General features: G+C 40.2%; 4 protein-coding genes across 17 annotated transcripts in view; 1 reads left to right on the forward strand and 3 right to left on the reverse strand.

Moving 5' to 3' along the window:
- Positions 1-14,692, reverse strand: part of LOC108090380 (serine/threonine-protein kinase N) — a 34,594-nt gene extending 19,902 nt beyond the window's left edge. For 2 of the 14 annotated variants that reach the window (XM_017189022.2, XM_017189021.2), the window contains exon 1: positions 1,165-1,821. In XM_017189022.2, the coding sequence (XP_017044511.1) occupies positions 1,165-1,230 (66 nt within the window). In that variant the 5' untranslated portion in view covers positions 1,231-1,821. The other 12 variants (XM_017189014.2, XM_017189018.2, XM_017189016.2 and 9 more) reach the window with 12 other exon arrangements.
- Positions 14,693-15,025: 333 nt separating this feature from the next.
- On the reverse strand, positions 15,026-16,376 carry LOC108090266 (SAP30-binding protein). The gene is made up of 3 exons (XM_017188874.2): positions 16,161-16,376; positions 15,354-16,096; positions 15,026-15,290 (listed from the first exon to the last, which is right to left on the reverse strand). The coding sequence occupies exons 1-3, from the start codon at positions 16,251-16,253 to the stop codon at positions 15,152-15,154; spliced, it is 975 nt and encodes a 324-aa protein (XP_017044363.1). The 5' UTR covers positions 16,254-16,376; the 3' UTR covers positions 15,026-15,151.
- Positions 16,377-16,613: 237 nt separating this feature from the next.
- Positions 16,614-18,772, forward strand: LOC108090500 (conserved oligomeric Golgi complex subunit 6). The gene is made up of 4 exons (XM_017189217.2): positions 16,614-16,722; positions 16,782-17,413; positions 17,471-17,691; positions 17,753-18,772. Exons 1-4 carry the CDS (start codon positions 16,633-16,635, stop codon positions 18,700-18,702), a joined length of 1,893 nt encoding a protein of 630 aa, XP_017044706.2. The 5' UTR covers positions 16,614-16,632; the 3' UTR covers positions 18,703-18,772.
- On the reverse strand, positions 18,760-21,436 carry LOC108090499 (mitotic spindle assembly checkpoint protein MAD1). Its single transcript, XM_017189216.1, has 4 exons — positions 21,208-21,436; positions 20,093-21,147; positions 19,228-20,039; positions 18,760-19,165 (listed from the first exon to the last, which is right to left on the reverse strand). Exons 1-4 carry the CDS (start codon positions 21,332-21,334, stop codon positions 18,961-18,963), a joined length of 2,199 nt encoding a protein of 732 aa, XP_017044705.1. The 5' UTR covers positions 21,335-21,436; the 3' UTR covers positions 18,760-18,960.
- Between the last annotated feature and the right edge of the window lie 246 nt (positions 21,437-21,682).

A 21,682-nucleotide genomic window follows, 5' to 3' on the forward strand; every position in this document is an offset into this window, starting at 1 on the left:
GGGTCGGTCTTTTTAACTGCATTAAAAGATCTTCACCAAAATAATAATACTCTTTTTAAGATTATCATATAGTATGCAATTTGTTTTTATTGTTGGTTTAAGGTTATTGGTTATTGTTCAAAGTTAAACTTAATTTAAAAATGTATGATGTATATTTAAAACTGTGTTTTTTTTTTTGTATTACACAGAAAGAAGAGATACCAGAGAACTCTAATATTAAAAATTAACATAATAAAACAGGTATTAGGTATATAACAGAAAATGGATAGCAAAAATTACATCTTTGAACTTTTTGTATGTTTATCAAAAACGAATAATTCAATTTGAAAAGTTTACAAACAAATTGAAGAAAATATCTTTTTTTAATTCGTATTTACCTTAACTCCTCAAATTTTTTTACTGTGGCTAATGCTTGTCTGGGAAATGTTATTCACATGTGAAATTTCAGCGTGGCATTCTTGAAAACATCTTGATGTTGATAACCATAATAAAGCCAAATGAGGTTGCATAACGTGATTACAGAAAGGCAAAGGAAAATGCAAACCTAGCATAGCGGAGCAAAAAAAAAACAAACTGACACAACATACTTGAATAATCAGCATAATATGCGATATAGCGACATGTTCATTATACGTCGGGATTCGGTGTGGTTGCATCGAAACAAAGGCGATATATAAGCTCCTCATGTATAATGACAGCTGCTGTCTGAGAAAGTTACACAAAAATGCAGTACAACAAAGGGGAATGGGCAGAGGCGGTGTCAGAAAACTTCAATAAATTGTTAAAAATTTATGAATTTCTTTTTGACGCATGCCGCTTGTGTGTGGGCAGAAAATCAGAGTGAAAAGACAAAGAGAAAGGGGCAGAACAAGTGAGAACGTTCGGTCTTCTCGACTTGCTTATCAGCTTCTTTGCCTTAATGAGCTAATTAACCATGGCTTAACGGAATGTACAAAAACATTAGAGCTTTAATTGCGGTAATTATTAATAACTATAGCTTGTTTGTGTAACATTTCCTGTGTATTTAGTCGGCGTTTTCCGTTACAATAGGAAACTTTTGGCCATAAATGGAAATAGCTTTTTGTATATATATCATTTTGTTACATAAACTTAAAAACGTGTACACCAAGACTTTTGTTTTTGCAATTACCCCCCAATACATACGTGCAGATATCCTTTAAGGCGGGAACGTAAATCCTTGAGGAACACCATGTTCATGGTCAATGCCATAATACAATTTTATTAAGTTTATTTTACACAAATTGCTTTAGTTTTCAAACACATGTATTGAAAGTTACACATTTGTAGTATATTAAATTTTAATTTCTTTCTTTTCGTTATCTCACTGTAGAAATATGCGAAAATTTGTATACTCATTTTCCAAAAGAAAAGTCGCACAACGTAAAAATCTGTCGATGTGGGAAAGCTGGCCAAATATTTGTCACAATAAAAAGCACCAGGCACCCACCTCCACGTCTACGTATTCATCATATATACACACTCATATGTATACACGGATTGGAAATATCGAATATAAAAAGCGACGATGTCAAGGCGCTGCCAAGACCCAAACTGCAATGCTCAGGAGGAAAAACGCTCCGCTCAGGCGGCGGAAAAGCGATTAGAAAGCTTTTCGATTTGCGCACATAATTTCGGAAAAAATAACAGAATTCGTATCTGAAATTGGCATGCAAATGCAAAGGGAGGCGAGTGCAGACAGATATTGACACGTGTGCGCTGGTATCCATACGATATATGTATTATGTGGTGCCGGTCATTTGCACTGGAAATATTTCTTTTGGAAAAGTTCTACAAATTTTACTTAAAACAAACAATTTTTCCATTTACCTGTAACGAGAAAAAAAGAGAAAAAACATTTATTAGTATATCAAATCGGTGTAAATTCAGTTAACTAATGATAATGATGATGGACCACTTTAATTTGGCCCGCGGCAATTCATAAATTGATAATTGGCGCCCGCTTTGAAGTTGAAGTAGTCGGACGAGGGAAGTGAGAGAGGGCGATTCAACAACCAATGACCAGTGGGCACAATGAAACTTACGATTTCTAATCGGTCGTTTGCCTCCGAAAAAAATTAAAGGAAAACACAACAGACACAGAAGCGAACATGCCATTTAAGCTACAGCATTAGGGGTATTCGGAGGGGCAGGAAACACCGAAGCGTTTGCCACACGCACATGAAATCAAACCGAAAACAAGGTCGCCAGCTATATAAACTCCACGGGCACACATCAACATAAACATATATCAACCCATGATATACCCTTGGCCGATCCGATGCTTTTTCACTTGATCGGCCCACGCACGTCCACAAAACACATGTGTAGGTACTTGGGGGGATATTTTTGCTTTTATTTTTATTTTTGTGGATCAAGTGAGCGATTTAATTTTCGCACTCTACATAGGAAAGGTAAAGTTCGTGGGATTGCAAAGATAATAAATGGCAAATGCTCTATAGTTAGTAAAAAATACACAAGCTATTATTATATTTAAAAAACGAAAAAAGAGGACTAATTTAAAAATAATTTATCGGTTTAGATTGTTTTAGAATCTGGTTACCATAATTTAAAAAAGATTATTTTACTATACATATTCAATTGTAAAAGAGCAAATTTTCTGATATGAAATCATTTTTGGAGCATTGGACCATATTTTAATTTATAAAAAAAAAAAACAGTTTTACTTTCCAAGCCAATCAGTTATTCATGTTACCCACTGGCTACAAGATAAGGTGCCAAATAAAGCAAATTACTTGACCATTTATGAGCAGAAGACTGCTTAGCAGTATTAACAGGTACAAACAGGCTTTGTTATTATTGTTTCAGTTTTGTACATTTTTTGACAAACGCCTAAGCAGTCTGAAATCGATTTTGGTGTGAGATTATGCATTACAAAACCCCAATGACAGAGGAATTGAATTGGAAATGAGATTTTCCGAGTGTCAATAATAAATTTTCCAAAAACGATTTAAGGCAAGCGCAACTCATTATGGCATATGCGCTAGTACTGATGAATTTGTTTAGCTTAGTTGACAACTGAAGCTGTCAACGCTTCATTTTTTGTATTTTATTTTTTTAATATGTAATTCGAGTTCGGACCAATATGGAAAATTGCTAGAAGGGGGAAGGGGTTTTGACCCAGTCGAATGGCATTAAGGCAAAGCCATAGAAAGGCATCGACGACTGTGACAACAATACTAAAAGCTACGAAAATTTTCATTTTTCTTCAACGCTTCTTTTTCTTAACGATTTTTTGCTTATTCAGCACATGCAACAAGTGAATTTGGGTTAAGCCTCGGCAGCGTAAGTACCGTAAATAAAAATAAAGCCAGCGAAAGAGACGCCGCGATGAAAAGAGGGTAAAAGAGGAGACAAGGTAGCCGCAACAAAATTGTGGCAAAATTAGAACAAAATGTTGGCCCGCTTGAAACTGAAAATCGATTTTCGACTGGACTCGAATTTTAATTGATTGTCACTGGGATTTTCACTTTTTACGAAGCGACTGGTAGCCAAACGAAATATAAAATTAAAAGAGAAATGGAATTTCACCCAAGCGCCGTTTTGTGTATCTGAGTCTGTATCTGTATCTGTGCCTTTTATCTTTCGCCTTTTGTCTTAATTATTAACTAGAAATCCGCTCAAGCCAACGAAGAAGCCGTAAAATAAATGGTCCAAATCGCATAGATTCGTTTAGCAACTTACACTCAGCTCTTAATCGGCTAATCCCATTGCGGCTATGTAGAGCTTTATCTGCTGGATTCGAATCTGTATCTGCACTCGCGTCGCGTGGGCGTGCCTTTCGAAATTAAGGACATTGACATGGCCAAAACGCATTTGTGCGTCATCCGTTGGAAAACATATATGTTTTGCACACCCGTACGATACATAAAATTCGAAAATCACCAGGTATAAAAGCGCTTTGGCTTCCAATTTATGCAATTCTCCTCTGCAGCACGCCGCTACTTTCACACGCAAACAATAACAAACGAACCAGGCGAAAGAGCTGGGGAACCGAGCGAACCAGCGGCACAACCGGCTTATTGAAAGTCCGCGAGCGAACTGAAGAAAAGCACAGAAACCCAAAGCCCGCAGCTCCAAGCCGAGAGTGAGAAATCATTTTGGTGAGGGAGAGTGAGAGAGCGGCTTGATAAAGATTGAGAGCACTGCATTTACAATCTTCGAAGGGTAAAAATAGTGACCTTAACAGATCGGTTTTAAGTTTTAAGTCATTAACAACAATAAACGCTATAAGATTTTGACCGAAACTTACAACGCGTAGAAGTATATGTGAATGTTTTTGTCCTTATAAAGATGTAAACAACTATTTAAAAAGTTTATATAAAATGAATTTCTTTCAGTGCGGCTAATAAACAGATGTTCCAAAAAGAGAGTGAGTAAAATGGGAAGCGAGAAAAAGAGAGGAAGAGCTTCAAAGAGCGTGCGCGGCTGAATAACTGCAACTCAAATTTGTTAATTGGCTCCGCTCAGATTCTATTCAATTTTCCTCTTGGCTCTATCCCCCAGCCCCATCTGCCTTGTTCTTAACTCTCGCATTGTTCCAGTTCTGGGAATTGTACAGCTATGTTTGATTAACATTTGAGAGATCCCCTCTCCCCTTTCAAAACGAAAGAATAAGCTCTTCGAGTCTCCGATATTGTGACTGTTATGAAACTGTCACACATTTTAGTTGGCCACGACTTTTGTTTATTGTTTATTTCAAAGAATAAGCCAAGAGATAAGCCAAGTGTCGTCATTTGCATAAGCACCGAAAATAGCTGGAAAATGGGAAAAAGGGGAAATGGGAAAGAGGAATTGGGTAAAATTCCATGGCTCAGCATGGCGCCGCTTCAATTAGAAAAATTCTTTGCCCAAGGCTTTCTCCACAAGAGAGAAATTCTTTCACTCAAGGCTCCCGTTTCTCTGGAACAAACCATCTAAAACGGTAATTTTTAGCAGCAGTTTTTTCTAGCAGCGTAAGAAAATATAAATAGTAACCAGGAATGCTTTTTAAATTAAAATATATTTTAAGACATTACTAAATGAAAAGCAACTTCTTTATTAAAATGGTCTTTTTTTGACTACCTACATACATATATGTGCACATTTGATCTGAAGAAACCGTTAAATATTGTATCTAGTTTTAACATAAAATTGTTAATTAAATTTTTCATATTTTACCATTTAAACAAATTAAGGATTAAAATGTTATAATTTCTTGATTTTAAATAATTCTTGTTTTAAATAATTGTCAAAACTAACGTTTTCATAAAAAATGTAATGTAAAAACACCTGGAAATGGAATTGAGAGCTGACAACCCTTTCAAAACCAAAAAGGTTAAGAAGCCCCGCAAATGAATGACTAATTAGATATCCACACCCCTGAGAGAACCCCCTTTAACCCACTCCCCCAACCTTTAAATCGGCCCTGAATCACCCGCCTGACCTATTGAATGACTTTATTAAAGGGCTTTTGAACCAATACTTGTGGGTGGGTGTGAAGGTGTTTATTTCCCGATACTACGCGTATGGGAAAAACGGAAATTGCTTGGCAAAACCCGAAACCGGATGTCGGATGTGCAGCCAAAACAAAAAGCCGCAAGCCAAAAAAGAAAACATGGCCAATGCCAAGTGCAGCGACTGATAAGCGCTCCGCTTGCTTGGAAAAGCGAAACCGAAAAGCGGCAATTAAATCGAAAACCGTCGAATGCGTCATGGCAGTCGCCCAGCCCACGTCGAACCGAGATCCCAAAGGTTGACAAACCCAAGACCCAAAACAACCGTACACCGAATCAAAACACTATAAACACTGCCACGCACTCGGCTCGAAAACAGCGCCCAAAAACTTGCCCAGCCAACAAGCCAAGTCAGCCAGTTTCATCATAATTACACGCCCCTCCTTCCAGCGCCTTTCCTTCAAGCCAAAAAACAAAAAGGAAAAGTGTCGGAACTGTAAATCTTTAAGTTGAAGATTATATACCCTTCAATTATAAGTTAAGCATTGCGAACATTCTTATTCGTGTGTTATCTTCCGTAGTGATGTTCACATTTGATTCTTAAGATTTTATAGTGAAGTCTTTTTTATATGCTTTAAAAATTACAGAACTTTACAATTATATTTTTTTAGTTAATTTTTGTTTTGACTTAATTTTAAACCCTTTTTTTAACTTTTTAAAACAAAGTTAGCGTATGCCAACTCAAAAATTGTTGCATAAACCACGTAGTCTTTTTGGTAAGATTAAAAACGAAATGGATCCCAATATTTCGGGAAAGTTTGCCGCATTCAGCCGGAAAATGGATGCCTGTCAATTATGTCATTATAAGGGGAAACGGAGCTAAGAACAATGCGAATTCAGTCGTACCACATCGCAATCGAAAGCAAAGTTAAGATCTGAGTGGATATGCAGATTGTCTGAGGTTTCAGCCAGGTCTTTTGCAGATGAATCTGCAGCCGTAGATGTCTCTGTATCTATATCTGTAGGATGGTGCCTTGCGGGTCGTGTGATTGTTTGGGCGCTGTCACGTAACGAAAGGGAAAACTCTGACTGTCTCTTGGCTTTAAGTTTGGCTTTGACTTAAGCTCTGTGTATCAGTTTTGTTGTCGCATCGATGTGGCTGTGGGAAGTTATCGTTGTCGTCTGCAACAGCAACATGCAGTAACAAGTACAGCCATAACAGGGAACATACAGTTGACCTCCTCTTAAGCAAACATTTTTATAAATTTCATATCATTTAAACAAGTTATGAATCCACTGTCTGTTTGTTCAAATTTAAGATTTTGTTGAAGTGATATAATAATATATTTTATTTTTAAAAAAATGTTTTTAGAAGCAACACAGAAATTGATTTCAGATATACCAATATATAAAAATGTTCCTGCTATATAGATTTATATATAGAATATATAGATTTTAAGAGTCAAAGCATATACATAGGAAACATTCCAAACTTTCGTCTGCAATTTGGAATTTCTTTAATTACGCATCACGGCAATTCAAGATAAGGAAGTTGGCCTGTAACTTGCCACAATGACAGGGCAACGGCAACAATGGCTGCCAAGAAGAATCGTTTATAGCCAGAAGGGGGCGATGTTCAGACAGAGAGAAAAGAGGGAAAAACAGGGAAAAGGGCCCACAGTGTCGGCCAACGTCAAAGAGGAAGGTGCCTTCTCCCCTGAAAAGTTCCGACTGGCTGGCTTTAAGACATCTTTCGAAGGGTGTCGACTCTCATTTGCATCTACACAACAGCCAGTTAAAAGAATAAACCAGCCCTAGTTGAATACTTTTTATCACCGAAACCCAAAACCCCGGCAGCCCAATTAATATATCAAAGTTTCAGAGCTTCAGCTAAAAAAGTTAAGGAATGTGTATTACAGTTACATTTCAGTGGGAAAACTGATGTGTCGAAGAGCATTGAGGAAAAAACACAGGTGAGGAGCACCAACAACAAAAAGTGCTCTAACTAATTGCATTAAGAGCTCAGAGGTGCAACTGCAACAACGATAAAAATAAAAAATCAGAGCAATTCCCACAGAATCGGTGAGGCATTAGCCGAGTACACGTAATGTGATTAACATGGATTGCATACACACACTAGTCGGTGGATAATAGACGGGATATCGTAGGGTAGTGCACCTATCGCTGGGATAAGAACTATCGAAACTGAAGTACATAAATGGAAATGCTAAAAGGAAACCCTTGAGAACTGATTTATACAATAATTTGTAAAAAGGAGTATCCCTGAAATAAATAACCAGATTTTAAAAGATTGTTAAGAAATTATCAAACTCCTCCACATGGAAATACAAATAAAATCGTTTAAGCCACAAGTTACACCGACTACAGTTATTATTTTGTAGTTTCGTATTTTGTTCATCTCAACAGTGGACATTGTAGTCTAAACACAGAATAAATATTTAACTTGTTAAGAGAATCCATCAATAAGAAAACAAAGCTCAATTTATTTTTATAAATATTAAAAACCCCCCTTTTCCTGTTATTACCATTATCTAAACCACATTTCCCGTTTGTCTAAAACTTATTTACTCATCTCTAAAATTGGAAGCTTTTGCAGTATTGTTGTTCGTGGCTTGTTGTTGCTGCTGCATTCAATCAACGAACAACGGCATTTTGAGAGCAGCGCCTGTGGCCTTTACTTCGGCGTCAAACTCAGCGGTCAACAACACTTGCAGCGATCGAATAAAAAATGGTATAGTAAACAGCAACAACAGCAACAACGGAGGCTGTTTGAGGAAGCCAGCTTAGAGTGGGAAAATTGGCAGAGAGCGGTACTCAAACGTGGAGAGTGTGCAAGATGAGAGGAGGGAGCGAGAGCATTGCAGGTGTTTGCCAAACAATTGCACCAAGCTTGGCACGCTTTTCTCCTATTTCTCTTTCTCCTAGCAACTCTTTTTGCACAGAGAAAAAATATATCCCTTAAAGGTAAAAAATTTTACAAAATTTATTTATTGAACTAAAGTTTTTGTAGTTATTTGTCATAGGAATGTTTACTGTGATTAAATACAGTTTTCAAATATTTATTACTGTAAGGAAAAAAGGAGTTTAAAGAAATGAACAGCTATATATGTATATAGGAGTAATAATTTATAAGTTTAGGCCTTTTGCATTTTTTGAAATTAACAATATTTAATGCAAAAACTAAACAACATTAACTACTTGCAGTGCATCTATAAACAATGTCTCTATTTCTTTCTCACTCATATATGCACAAATGGCATGTCTCTGTTATGCTATTAACATGCTGTTAATTTGATTGAAAAATGCTTTATGGCAATAGCCGCAATCGCAGTGGCGGCCTTAGCTTTTGTTTTTGTTTGCCATTTGTTCGTTTTTGGTCGAGTGAAAGTGAAAATTACGAAAATTATACAGAAATCAGCAGCCGTCGCAGGCGAAGAAAATTGGATGGAAATGAACGGGCGGCCGCAAAGACAACCCAAACGAGGAAACAAACAACAACCGCCAGCTGTTTGACGACTGCACGTGCAATTGCAACTTCCACTTCGCGCGGAACGAGCAACTGTGGCAAGTTCAAGTCGCTGGCATAAGGTGCACCACATTCCTGATGTCAAACCAGACGAGTTCTACTTCTGCAACTAGTTTCTGCATTTGTTGTGGTTCTTAGCTTCCTTCTTTCTATTCCTCTTTGGGGGCACATCATTTGCAAGCCAAACGAGCAACCTGGCTAACTAACGTTGTCCCAATTTCGAGAATCCACTGTAATTGGGGACACCTGCATGTGCCGAATTCGAGTTATCCACTTTTTTCGAGTTCAAGGCGAAAACCCGTTCGCTAAGAAAAAAATCGAGGTGAAAGAATTGCGCCAAAAGCAAGGCACCCGAAATGGGACAAACGAAGTTCTGTTTGGAAATCACAACTATGTAATATGAAAGCCTTAAACCACTAATCTGCGACCATCTTTGCTTGAAAAATGCACTGAATAACATTTACATTTAAATTGCGTTTTAACAAAAATAACTTTTAAAAATAAGAAAAGTGTACAACTCGGGCTTTTCGACAGAGATATTCCACTGATAAACTGTTCACTCATATCTGAAACACAATCCCTAAACAATTCAATAGATTTCTAAGGCCATTTTCCATTATCCCACGGAAGAATGACTCTGTAGCCTCCCACCTGTTGCTGCAGTAACATAAACAAGGCCTCAATCCAATCAGGCTGCCCACCTCGAACCCCCGCCAATTCATATCGATCCGGGGAAAAGGAATCGAGCAGCAGCTGTAGCACAAAGTCAGCGCAATAATTTGCGCAATTGAACTCATCAATTGCAGCAATTAAATGTGCCCACGGCGGGAGGAAGTGGAAGGGGTGGGCTGTACAGCCAGTAACGAGCTATGAATTAACTTAGTCAAATGCAGAGAGGGGCAAATGGATGTGATATAACGCCAGCGAACAACAAAAACAAAAGGCCAGCGACAGACGGCAAGTAAATTAAATGATTTTCAATGCCCGTCGACCCCGCGGTACACTTTCTTTTGCCTCTCGGGAAAATCGAAGAAAAACTAATGGAAATAAAGTTTCCGTTTGAATGCTTGACTAGCAGCGATGAATATATTTTGCAACATTTAATTGCTCAATTTATGTAAGCAGTCAAAGCAGCTCCGAGGGTCGAATTGATAACGAAACATCAGCACAACAACTTGCTTTAGCAATGAAAAATAAACAAAATAATCTGTAAAGCTTTGACTGAGCAAAAGGAAACTTTTTTGGAGAAGGGGGAAAAAAGTGGAAAAGCGTACTAAGTCGCATCATCGTTGAAATGAAATAAAACTTTTTTGCGCAGCTGAAATTTACATAAACAAATCACGACAAGTCGCAGTATGATACCTTATCAGCTTCCATCAAGCTAGCCAACGCCAACTTAATAGATACAAATTGAATTTAATGAAATGCATCCCATCCCAGGGTTGAGGAAAACTCGTGCAAAACAAATGTGCGGAAACAAACCGAAGAATGAGAGGAAAATTTAAACCGTAAACAAGACGGAGACCGAGTGGCAATTTAATTAAAGGAACTCACTGCAGTGTCTGTATTTTCTGTAGTATCTCTATTCGAGAGGCATTTCTATATTTAAATGCTAGATGGAGGAACATAGGAACCACGATAAACCAAAATGTGTTGTTTTTATAAATAAATATTCCGACTTTAAATTTATTACTTATTTGCGTTTAAACAATTAAGAAAAGATCATTTTTTTTACGGTTTCCTTTGTTAAGCTTTTGTGGATTGCTCTTAATAAGTTTTTAAGTGGTGTTAAAACATTCCACCGCAGAATATATAAATTGTGGTATAATTCCCATTTACAAAATATGAAACTTAAATATGTATATGGTCTTACAAAGGAATGCTCTACAACGTGTATAAATTTGTTTTTTATTCATTCCCCAGCGAAAAAAATGAAGCATTAATTGGTATACTTGGCGGAATTATCTCGCAGTTGCAGGCAGTTTGTGGGATGCAGTCGGAGCCAAAGGTAAACAACAGGCCGGAGACAACAACCCTCGGAACTCTTCCCCCTTCTCTTCATTCACTGTGTATCCCTTTGTTTGTTCTGACAGCCTGTCAGTGGCCAAGATGTTGCCACACAATAATGCAGGAGTTGGCCAGGAGAGGGGTAGTTGAGACTAAGAAGCAGGGACACGTGACACTTGATGGGCCAACCGCCATACCACACAAAATGTTTGCCTAACATTCCGCATGCATGGCAAGTGTGTTTGTCGAGGCCTTTTACCCATTGCAAATTTGTTAAACAAATCAACAATACTTGAAACCGAGCTCAAAACACTCAAGAAATCGTAAACTAAATTTTCTAAATTTTTTTTATAGGGTATCCTTACTCTATTTTTTTTAATTGCACAACAAAGAATGAATTTATTTGTAAAATATATTTTTAAATACGAAATGAATAACAATTTATAAAAAAAATATGAATGAAGAAAGATTAACGCGTTATTTAAAAAAGAAATTCTTACTAGACATACTATAGTCTTATATGCGATATTTTTCAGTTTAACAGTCCTGGATTTTCTAGGTTCTTTTTATTCTTCTTGCCATTTTCCATGCCAACTGGCTGACCCTGTTCTGCCGAGCAGCTTCAGAACAACGCCAAGATGGCTCAAATCGAAACCGAAACCGGTTTTCGGTTTTCAGTCTGAAAGAAGCGAACCTGCGGGCAGATTGCGTCTCGGCTTTAACTCAGGTGCACCGCCGTAAATGGCAAAAGTATGTAAGTAGGAGCTGCCGTTGCTCCTCCTTCAGGAATCTGGTTTTTTGCCTAAACACCGAGTGTGACTTCCAGTGGGCTTATATATTTTCAGGGGGGTTTGCACTTTTCGAAAGCCCTGTGCTTGATCGTTTGCCATTGAAAATTGCTTTCAGATTTGGTGAATGGTTCATGAAATGAACTTAATGGGTCACTGCTGAATGATTTTTCTGAGTCATTCACTACGTGATGGATGCTGCCGCTTGGCCGGATAAAAACAAACCGGCTGCACAGAAGTACAGCTTATAATGGCCGATAAGCGGCTGCCGAGATAATGCGGCGCTGCATCAAGCAAAACAACTTTACTGTGTTCTATTTATAAACTGCACAGTTAAATACCCTGTAATCAACTGATTGCCGGGCACCCAACTAATTGCAACCTAGGCAGTAATAATCCCACACAGAAAGAAACACTTTAAATAAAGTTTGGTTAAGATATGAATGTTGTAAGAAAAGGTAAAACGATGGTGGGAAATATCTTAATGCCTGAAATTATCAGAGACTTATAAGTAAACGGGAGAAATAATTTTTTTTGCTGGTTTTTAAAAAGCTGTGTGATAACTTAGCTCATTCTATACTTAAAGATCAATATCCAAAATTATCAACATAATATGTTATATTATATTTCATAACTTTTCATTTTCTATAGTCTCAGATTTTTCCTATAAAACCCATGGTCAATAAATTTACATATTTTTGACTTGCCCATTAGGTATTTGAAGGTTTATAAAAGTATTGACCGATCGTGATCTATTTTTAGGCTGCGGGTCACGCACTTAAGGCAATTGCCACTTGGCGAGCTGAATGTGAATTTGAATGTGGAACGCGATTTGTGCACGCTAACTAACGAAAGTGATGTCATTTGCAGCTATTTGTTGCCGTTTTCATTGGCTCAGTTGTTGTTCCTGGCCACTGGGGGGCTACTAAAGTACTCCAGGGATGACCCACAAGTGGTTTCCGTCAGCTGGAGCGGAAACTACCGGTGCGCAACAGGTGCGTCAGCCAGAAGGGCACTTAAGTACAATACCCACCCCAGAAATTGGCTTAGAACAAAGATGATTTAGATGAGTCACAGTTTAACTTGCACTGATCGAAATTTTTAAACTGACACAAATTTTCACCGGAAAGTTTAAAACACTTTAAAACCGAATAAAATATTTTTTTCTTGACATTTAGAGTTATGTACTTTAAGTATGAAACACTGAAACATGCGTGTATTATGTAATGAATAGAATAAAGAGTATGTTGATAATACGAAAAACTAACATTTAATTTTACAAATTATCTTGCAAATTAATTTATGTAGATTTAGAGACTTTAAATTATATGACAGCTGTAATATTTTTTTAAGAGAAAAATATTGCTTTTCGCTGCCTGATTTTTTGGCTCATTCATTATTTGAAGATGAAACAAATAAAAAGGTAAACAAAGTTTGTGTATTAGAATCCTGACTGTATTACCCGCTGGAATGTTCCCTAATCCAGCTGAGTCCACTAAAGAAAGAGAGTAACGATGATAGCGGAGGAGAGGAAGAGAGCTATCTGATATGAAAAACATTAAGCAACCCATTTGACCGGCAGACGCACACTGACACACACTCACCTGATAATACGAATCCGACATGGTTTATTTAGTGCGCCGCTGAATCACTCGATGCCCTTGTTTCTTGTTGTTGTTTTATATGTTGGTTACTCTTATTATTAATATTGTTGTTGTTGTGTGTTTCTTTTTGGGTGTCAGTTTTTTGTTTTTGCCTTTTTATTGGCGCCCCACACATAAGCACACGCGTCGCGTTTTTGTTTACTCTCCTTTGCGTTCTTTTGAATTATTTAGCACTTTAACACCTGATGCCGAACAGTATTTTCTTTATCTCTTTTATCGAGTACGCTCTCATTTGATTTCCTGCGGCCAAATAAGCAACAAAATGAATAGAATTTAGTTGTTATGGGCAGGGCAACACACACAAACGAGCAAACAACAAACACACCAACAAGTGGCAGCGCCGAAAGGTGAGCGAAAGAAGGAGAGAAAGAGGGACAGAGCGTCTCATTTACAATTGTTGCCAGCGGAACAAAGAGATGGGGTTTGCTCTTCTTCTTTTGCCGCTTCTTTCCACACTTTTCCCCCCTTTTGTTGATGCTAAATATTATGCATATTCCAGAGACAATGGCGCTCTCCCATTGAAATTGCCCACAATTGAACGGTGCTTCTTTTTCTTTTTCTGTTCCGCTCTTGCAATTTGGTTTATAAATAAGCTTTGCAGTGAGTGCGAGGGGAAGGGGAGATGCAGCGCAAGTGGCGGCAAAAAAGCAGTCCGCGCAGTTAAAAAAAGGAAATAAAGAGGGAGGCAGACGAAATACCGGTTGCGGTGTAAATGGCCACATCCGCATTTATATGCACCTTGAGGAAAATAGCACGGCCAAGATTGTTTAAACAAAATTTTTTCATCATTCGCACACACACAAAGACAATTTTTACAATTATCTCGGCATCTTCTTCATCTTTTTATACAAATCTCAGTTTGTCTCGTTCGCACACACACACGCTTCGTTCAGATCAAAAAATTCTTTTACTGCTGCTGCGTTGTCTTCTCTCTTTTCTCTCGGTGTGTGGTTGTTGTTGTGTTGCCCAGTGTTGCGTTGAATTGATTTTAATTTTTAAGGTGCAATTAACTAACACCCACACTAAATATTTAAATCATTACGCCAGGTTGACCGCCTGCGTGCAACAAATAAACAATGCCTTGTATTTATTCGTGTTTTTTAATTTAAAACGCAAAAATACCAACTCAACACACACGGATGTTCGGGCATGCAACTAGAGTGACCGTAGCTGGATCTCCTCACAAGGCCAAGGCGTCCTGAACAATATACTAGTTACATTAAAACGTACTAGAATAAACCAGCCAAATGGCTTTCTTTTTAGCGTAGACTCAAACTGCGGTAGATAAACAGATTTATATTTTGTGTACATTTTAAATAGTAAATGGTCTAAAATATTTGTTAAATACATTTGTCTTGAATTTGCTTTATAAAACAAATTTGTTAATAACTTGCTAAAGATATTGAGAGCGATTAAAATGTTGTCAATTTTAAATTTTTTATATCCTTTAATATAAATTATTTTATTTAGTTTAAAAAAACATGTTATTAATTTGTCTTAGGATTATTATTTTCCAATTTTCCCAATAAAATAAAAATGAACTTGTTTACCTTTATCGAGTGCGTGTATTTAAATTCTTCATTTTAATATTTCTTCTTTTATGCAAAAAAAAACCAGGACTCTCAACCTTAGGATTGCAAAATACCCTTTAAAAGTTTCGTTTATACAAAACTAAGCGGCTGGCTTTTTGGGCAGCGATCCAAAGGCGGAGATGACGGTGCCCTTGGTGCCCGTAACCGTTGTGGTCAGAGCTGGAAGAGTGGGTTTAACAACTGTGGATGAAGGAGCCGGCTGATCCCATTTTGATTTGCTGCAAAATTTATTCGAGTTAACATTGAATTTTAAGAATTTGTTTTAACTGATGAAGTCTTACCGCTTTTTGGCCTCCTCCTCGACTTTTCTGGCCAAAGCTGTGGCCTGCTCCACCTTGTCCATGTCCTTGCGGTCCTTCTGCCGCTTGACCATTTCCGTTTTCTGTACTGCCGCCAAAGATTCATAGTAGGATTCCTCGCCCCACTGCAGGGGATCATAGATTTCAGGTGGATAGTTGGTGCCGAACTCGTTGATATCGCAGAAGCTAATAAGTTTGTCGTAAATGCTGGGATTGCGGAATTCCTTTCGGTCCTGGATCACTCGATTCATGTCCATATTTGACTGCCGCATCTTAGTGTACATTTTTGTAATCTTGGCCACCAGTTCCGCAGATGGTTTTCCCTTGGGTTCTGGTGGCAGTTGAAATTTGTACTTGGCATACTTGGGATCCTTTTCGTAGCTCTCAGCGGAACGTTCTTCGGAGGGAAATTCACCTGACTCCTCGTCCACCTCCATGGGAGTGTTCCCGTTTGAGCCATTTCCGGCATTGCTTTTGTCTTTGGGTTTGGGACTATTTTCGCCCTGGGAATTGGCGCTATCGCTTTCTTCTTCACTGGTTGACTCCTCTTCACTGGAGGGCACAGCTGCCCGATCCTCGTCCTCATCGGAAATCAAAGTGTCGTCCTGGTAGCTCACCAATCGTCGCACTTTTTTGGCCCGCTTCTTTTTCTTTTCTTTGGTTTGCTTGGTTTCACCTTCCTGTTTAGTGGGCGTTGGCGAAGGTCTCTTGGGCGGAATTATTACCTGTAATTAGCATACAAATCTTCTTATTCTTCACGAGCTTTGTAACTTATTTGCGGGTAGTTACCTGGGACGCCGTTGAATTCTGAGAATCCGGACTAGCATCGCCTTCGTTCTCGGAGTCTGTGTATTGGGCGGTTAAGCTGGCGAGGGCGGCCATTATATAGTTGTGTTTAAGGTTTAAATAGCTTTAGCTTCTCAATTTATTTATTATTTTTATAAATTAGGCTTCAATATTGTTTTCTTGGCTGCGCACCAGGGAGGAAGGAATAATGTTTTGGTATTTTTTTCGGTGGCTAATGTGACCGGTAATTTGGAATTGGTTTTTTTAATGCATCAATATTTTCTTTGTATGTATTTTTAATGTTTTTCGTTTTTATTAAATTTGTTACTCCTTGACTCCCGAAAAAAACTAAAAATATTTTAACTTTGAAAGGGAAAGCATGTAAATAACTTATTGATCTTCTATGTTTCTTATTTAGTATTCGTTAATCATATGTTTACTATTGCGAGAGCTGGTCTCACTAACACAATTTAAGATGAGCTCGACGAAGGAAAAACCGGAGGAGCAGGACAGAATCCAGAAAAGGGTCAACAAGATCCTGGAGGCGCGCCTGGAGTCGGATAAGGTGTGTTACATAATGCCCTAAACTTAGCTTGAAAATAAATACTCCAATATCCCGCATAGGACACTTTGGACGCTTTAAGTGGCCTTTCCACCTTCTTCACAGAAAACACCCTTCAGAACCGCAGGAATCTCCGCAGCCAGATCGAACACCGCTCAGTGGGCATCAACGAGAACTTCCTGAAGGCCTTCCGCGAAGTGAAGCTCTCCCTGGACGCCGTGTGCCAAGATCTGGACACGATGGCCACGTCAGTAGAGACCGTGAAATCGGATCTGGAGACCTCAAAGGCGCTGACTAAGGATCTGATTGAGCAGACCAACACCATGCAGCGGGAAAGGGATCGACTGGAGGTGCACCAGCAGATTGCACAAGCATTCCTGGCCCGCTTTCAGTTGAGTGGAGCGGAGCATCAGTTGCTCTACGGCTCGGCGAAGGATGCTCCTATTGTGGCGGACTTTTTCCGCGTTCTGGACAGAGTTCAAAGCATCCATGCTGACTGCCGGTTGCTAATGCAATGTGGCTACCAAACGGCTGCATTGGACATTATGGAAGAGATGACCCTACACCAGGAGGGCGCTCTGGAGCGACTTTACCGCTGGACACAGAACCACTGTCGCAGTTTGGAGAACAACGAGATCGGTCCCCTTATTGTGGAAGCCATGAGCCGACTGCAGGATCGCCCTGTGCTTTTCAAGTATTTCCATTTTCTATAATTTCCTTTACCAGTTTACCAGTTTTCAAATCCATTTAGATATGTAATTGATGAATACGCCATTGCCAGGCGGGCTGTTTTGGTACGTCAGTTTATTGAGGCTTTGACAGAAGGTGGTCCCGGTGGCAATCCTAAGCCCATTGAGCTGCATGCGCATGACCCCAAGCGTTATATTGGCGATATGTTTGCCTGGCTGCATCAGAGTATTCCCAGCGAGAAGGAGAACTTGTCGTTGCTCTTCAAAAAGTGCGATAAGCAGGGTTAGTTAAGTAAAAACTCCGTAACTCTGTAAGGTACATAATGCTTTTCCTTTTCCCATAGATATTTCCGACCAACTGCATAACGCTTTAGGTTACATAGCCGATGGTGTTTGTCATCCTCTTAAAGTGCGCGTAGAGACGATTCTACAGGCAGAAAAGGACACCATTGTGTTGTTCACCATTTCCAATTTGCTGCGCTTTTACCAGCAAATAATGCGCCAGGTGGTGCAAGGTGGCAGTTTGGAGGAGTGTCTGGTGGAGCTGCAAAAGAGCAGTGAGCAGATTTATCTAGGCGCTTTGGCTTCTCAGGTGCGAAGCGTTTTGCAGCGACCCTCTGGAGGATCGGGTTTGGCACTGGAACCACCGCAAAGGGACCTAGTTCCGCCGCCAAGCGTTGCCCGTCTGCTTAATATGCTCAAAGAGATCCTCTCGGTGGCAACCATGGTTGATGGTCGCCAGGCGGACATTACCAAAATTGTTAGCTGTGTGATCGACCCACTGCTGCAGTCCGTGCAGGAGAGTGCCGCCCATCTGCCCACCGTGGACATGGGCGTCTACCTTCTGAACTGTCTTCATCACATGCAGAGCTCGCTGGCGGTTTATGAATACATGGATGAGCGTGTGGAGCGGTTGCAGGCCCAATCGGATGCCCAACTGGACACACTTACTTCTGAGCAGGCGTCCTCACTGGTGGCCAACTTGAACCTGGGTCCCATCTACGCAATTCTGCAGAGCAATCAGTCCAAAATAGAGACAAATTTGCTCAAGATCTTCATGTCCAAGATGGACGCCTTTCTGGAATTGCCCGATGTGCTGCTACTGCCACAAGTGCAGCTCATCATGTCCAGCAGTCATCGGGCGACCGTGCAAAAGCGCTCCTTTAACGTGATCGTGGCCATCTACAAGCAGATCTACGAACGTGTCCACGATCCGGCCAACGGATTCGAACAGCCAGAGCAGCTGCTCCACAGGACGCCCGAGCAGGTAGCCCACATCCTAACCTCCACTTAGTGGATAGGCTATCATTCCAATGTTTATTGTGCATTACTATAATTTATAAAATATATATTTAATCTTTTAATATTCGGGTTTTTAATAATCATGCTTGCAATGCATTACACAAATATAATTATTTTCGCAGTCGAATACAGTCTGGTGGCAGATAGTATTTTATAATTTGTAAAACTTTCGTATATTTGATGCTGACAAGGATAAAGATGACTGCCTTGGCAATCAGCTAACTTAGACTAGCGTTTAAATAACGTTTTCCTATGTTATGGTGACCGTGGACCTTTGGAATAGCTCTAGGGTAAGGGCGGAGAAGAATGTGGGGAAGTTACTGGCGGCCAGCTGCTGGTCAATTGGCGGATTAAATGTATTCGAATAGGGCGACTCCAACAGAGCTAAGCAATTCGATTCATTGAGACTGATGTCCAGATACTCATCCGGACCTTCTGCAAACATGCTGGAAATTCTGGAAGCGAAAGGAATATTCAATAAACCATAAAAACAAGGGATAATGATGTCGAAACCCACCGATAGTTGCTGTTGGCGCCAATGCGATCGATTCTGTAGCCCAAAAGCATGTAGCAAACATCGCGGAACTCTTCTCTGGCCGCCTTAAAGCAATCCTTCATCTTGCGCATCTTACCATTGGCTGACTCCAATTCCGCACGCAGTTGATTAAACTCCTTGAAGTTCAGAGTCATGCCGCCCGTACTGGTGGTCTCATTTAGCCGCTGCTCCTGGTCGTCCTCCAGTTTCTTATTGCGCCGCTTCAACCGTTCGATCTCCGCCTGCAATTTCTCCACCATGTTCTGGCTGGACTCATAGGCTTCGGCAGCGGGGTTTTCGTTCAGATGCACAACCTTGTATTCCTTCATGTTGAAGTCGCCGCGCAGGCAACGATGCATCATCTCCAGTTCGAGCTCCTCTTTGCGTCGGCGAAGCTTCTCGTTTTCCAGCCGCAGAGTATCCAACTCTTTCTTAACGTTATCGTAGCCGTCGCCGGCGGGTTCGTTTAGCAACTCCTGCTGCCGCATGGCCTGAATCTCGCGCTCCAACGTGGCACACATATCTTTGTATCCAGTGACAGTGCGCTCGAGCACTTCTACGCGGTATCGCACCTGCATGTCCTGCGTCATGTCAGCAACACTGGTGCTGCTCATGGTCATGTCCTTGTCGAAGTTGTCCACCAGCTGCTTATAGAAGTCGCGCTCCTTGGACACGGTGATTAACTTTCGCTGCAGGCGCTCCTTGAAGTTCTTGTGGCGTGTCAGTACGTTTTTCAGATCGTCAATGTTTTTCAGATAAATAGCACACTTTTGCTCTAGGTCACGCACTGAGGACTAGAAACAGTATTTACATAAAAGTTTTAACTGAATTTATGAACATAACTTACCTGCAAATGTTTGCTGTCCGAAGTGGAAGAGACCTTCTCTGCCATATGGATGATGTCCTCCTTTAAAAGTTGCTCGATGCGCGAGCGCAGGGCGATTGGACTGACCAAGGTGTTGGCTAGACAGTGATCCTGGGCAACTTTGACCCACTCCTTCAGTTCTTGCTCCACATGAGCAAGTTTTACTTGGAGTGAAGCAGCCTCCGCACGAGCACCCTCTTCGCGGTCCAGTCGCGTCTTGTAGTCGTGTACCTGTTCTTCCAGTAGAAGTTTATCACCAATCAAAGTGTTTAGATGCCTGTTAGTATTACGCAAACGCTCAACTTCGGTCAGCAGGTCCGGAACACTGGCAAGACGCTCCTGTGATGCCTTTGTTATCTCTTTCCAGTCAGCATAGGATTGAATCTCAAACTCTAACTCCTGAATGCGATCATTGGCCATCTTTAAGCTTTGTGTCTGCTTCTCGTAGTTACCGCGCAACTCCTCAAATCCGGCTACCCGGGTTTTAAACTCGTCATGACGCCGGCGCAGTCGTTCTAGTTCGTTACGAGCCGACTGCAACTCAAGATCGGTCCGCTGGGCTATTCGGCGATACTCGCTTAGTTCGTTGTTTATACAAAGCTGGACATCGCGAGCATCCTCTTCCTGCTGGAACTTTTCTCTTTGTAGCTTTGATATGGCCTCGTCGTACTTCTGCTTGAGCTGCCTTATCTCGGCTGCGGCTCGACTGGCCTCATCCTTGAAGGCCACCTCTCGCTTTTTAAGAGCAGCCAGCTCCTTCTCCAGCTCCAAGTACTTCTTGCAGGTGGTATCGCACTGCTCTTTTAGCGCTGCACTCTTGTTCTCCTCCAGCATTATGGCCTTACGGTGTTCCCGGTTCTTCTGCTCAATTTCGTTGCGCAGCTGAATGACTGTGGCCTTGGCTTCGATCAGATCGGAGCGCAGCTTGCTGCTATGCCATTGGCCCAAGGGATCCGTGCAGGAGCCATTAAAGGAGACGGCACTGGTGTTGAGACTCCCTTCGGGCGACTCCCGCTGCAAGCGTCGCTTTTTTGGTGCTGAAAAAGCAAGCGTTTGTTTTTTCATGGCACTCTAGTAAATAACACTTTCACGCTTACAAGGAACTAAGTCATCGCTGAAAGAGGCGGAAAGCCGGTTAAAGAGCAGTTTTTTTGGCGCCGAGTGGGTTATGCTGTCGTTAAATTGCGCCATCATGTTATCCATGCTACTGCGTATGTCATCCATTTTGAGCTAAGTAAGTGTTTGTTTAGTTTTATAAGGTTTTATTAATTTACTTTATTTTTATGTTGGCTTTGCAGATTTAGCAACTATAGTGTGACTGCCGCTTTCCTTTTCCAGAATACCAAATTTAAGGTATTTAAAGTATTATTACTTTAAAATACATTTCTTATATACTTACCCCGTATAGTGTATTTAAATATTTACTCTTTAATTATCCAATAAAAATCTTGTTTTAAACACACAAAGTACCTTTCTAAATCTTTTTATTTAACTCGAATTTAAATAAAATTTCTGAAATTAGGTTGACATCCCCTTTGGTATATTCAGTGTGGCTCATGCACCACCCAAAAG

Source organism: Drosophila ficusphila, unplaced genomic scaffold, assembly GCF_018152265.1.
Source record: "Drosophila ficusphila isolate 14025-0441.05 unplaced genomic scaffold, ASM1815226v1 contig_414, whole genome shotgun sequence".
Lineage (NCBI taxonomy): Eukaryota > Metazoa > Arthropoda > Insecta > Diptera > Drosophilidae > Drosophila > Drosophila ficusphila.